At 39.2% G+C, this 2,106-nt stretch overlaps 1 protein-coding gene across 3 annotated transcripts in view; it reads right to left on the bottom strand.

The window, feature by feature from the left end:
• LIMA1 (LIM domain and actin binding 1) overlaps positions 1 to 2,106 on the bottom strand; it is a 114,303-nt gene that overhangs the window by 25,684 nt on the left and 86,513 nt on the right. For all 3 annotated transcript variants that reach the window (XM_011964481.1, XM_011964488.1, XM_011964498.1), the window contains one exon: positions 1,062 to 1,119. In XM_011964481.1, coding sequence (XP_011819871.1) covers positions 1,062 to 1,119 — 58 coding nt within the window. The remainder of the gene's footprint in view (positions 1 to 1,061; positions 1,120 to 2,106) is intronic.

Here is a 2,106-nt window from a genome sequence, read left to right as displayed (position 1 = left end):
AGGCAGGTGAATTGCCTGAGCTCAGGAGTTCAAGACCAGCCTGGGCAACAGGGTGAATCCCCGTCTCTACTAAAATACAAAAAATTAGCCAGGCATGGTGATGTGCGCTTGTAGGTACTCAGTGAAGAGGTACTCAGTGAGTAGATACCCAGCTACTCAGGAAGCTGAGACAGGAGAATCGCTTGAACCTGGGAGAGGGAGGTTACAGTGAGCCGAGATCGCGCCACTGTACTCCAACCTAGGTGACACAGCGAGACTCCCTCAAAAAAAAAAAAAATTAGCTGGGTATGATGGTGTGTGCCTGCAGTCCTAGTTATTTGGGAGGCTGAGGTAAGAGGACTGCTTGAGCCCAGGAGTTTGAGGCAGCAGGGAGCTATGATCACACCACTGCACTCCAGCCTGGGCAACAGAACAAGATCCTGTCTCTAAAAAATGAAAATAAAAAGTTATACTGAAAATCAGAATCAAAAATGGACATAGTCAAGTAAAAAAACAAAACAAAACAAAACACAACACATTTTTGTCTTTGGGAAAAGGGAGGCTCAAAATGACTCTAAAATAGGACGAAAGGTGACAAAATTCACTGTCAGCAGGAAAATCCCTAGAACCTGTCTAGGAGGTTGACTATAATATACATTTAGATAAACAGGGAAAAAATATATATCTTTAACAGATTATTCAAATACTTATTCACTAAAGAATAGGTATTTATGAATAACATTATAAATGAATAAAATCCGTACTGGCCAACCTTCTGTTAAAATGAAACTTCAAAATCAGTTTATACAGCTTTAATTCTGAAAGGGTTTGGTTCAAAAAGTAGGACAAATTCAATGAGAGAAGCATTACAAGTATTCAGTTTGTCCCAAGTTAACGATATTTAATTGAATTTAACTTCTCTCTAAGCCATGAAGTGTGTAAAGGATATTCAAGCATCAGCCCTCAAATGCAAGTAGAGGATTTAGTATGTTCTCAGCAGTGACAGTAATGGGAACACTCCTGAACCAAATACAGATAGAAAACAAGGACCTCGTCCTCCAGATCTAAGAAAGAATGCTTACGGGAGTCATCTTCAGCAGGGGTGGAACGGACTGCCAGGCTATTCTCAGTTGCAGAAATCTACAAAAAAAAAAAAAAAAAAAAAGGTGTGTAGGGGGGATTAAGAGTCATATTAAAAATAAAAGAGCAAACTGCTGTTAATACCATAAAAACCTGCTGACTCCAGTCAGTCACTGGCTGCCTGGGGGAAATAACGGGCACCAGAACAGCTGAGCATTTAAACAAGAGGCAGCAAAATGTCTTTTATGAGGATATTAACATGCCTCTCAATTACAGAGTAACCCGAGAAACAGACTGCACTCAACTGCCAAGAGTGTGCATCATCTCCCTTTATAAAACAACTTCTAAACCGTATTTTTCCGCTCTCAAAAAACAAAGCAAGACAAAGCCCTCTATCAAGGAGAGCAAAGCTCCTCACCATACAACCATAACTCCCTCCAAGGAAAGGCAGAATATTTAAATTTAGGAACTATTCTTATTTTTTAATTTTCCTAATTCTTATTTCCCAACCAACTACATCCTGCTGAAACGAACTTGCCCATATAGAAGACCTTTTGATAGTTATAAAACAAATTTACCTAAAACTAACCTCAGTATTATCTTCGAGGACAGTTTCCCTTTTAATCCCAGTCTCAAAATGGCAATGTTTAAGTTTAACAGGATGGCAGATCTTATGTACAGGTGTTTATATCATTTTCCCAAAAGCTATCAAATTTAAATAAAAGAACTCTCTGTTAGAGCTCTCCCTCCTTTCTACTGGCCCCCACGCCTTCCTGGTATCTTACTCCACATCCAAAATCATGAAGAGTCCACAGGTGACCCAATGTGCACTCTTCACATAATTTCCTTTTATTCAGATGCCATGGATTTTATGGGCAATGCTGAGTGTTTTTATCAGGATGTCTGACAAACTGAATAGATTTACAATGAAGATGAAGTTGCTGGCTGACTGCATCTGAATTTCAGCATGGTCATTTTTTCTGCTACTCTCTTCATTACAGGAATTCTGACATGGCATAAAATAAACCGGTATAATTACAGCCAGCA

The sequence above is a fragment of the Mandrillus leucophaeus genome, unplaced genomic scaffold, assembly GCF_000951045.1.
Source record: "Mandrillus leucophaeus isolate KB7577 unplaced genomic scaffold, Mleu.le_1.0 Scaffold118, whole genome shotgun sequence".
In the NCBI taxonomy this organism is placed as follows: Eukaryota; Metazoa; Chordata; class Mammalia; order Primates; family Cercopithecidae; genus Mandrillus; species Mandrillus leucophaeus.
The sequence above is the reverse complement of the archived record's forward strand: the minus strand, read 5'-3'. Positions and strand labels throughout refer to the sequence as shown.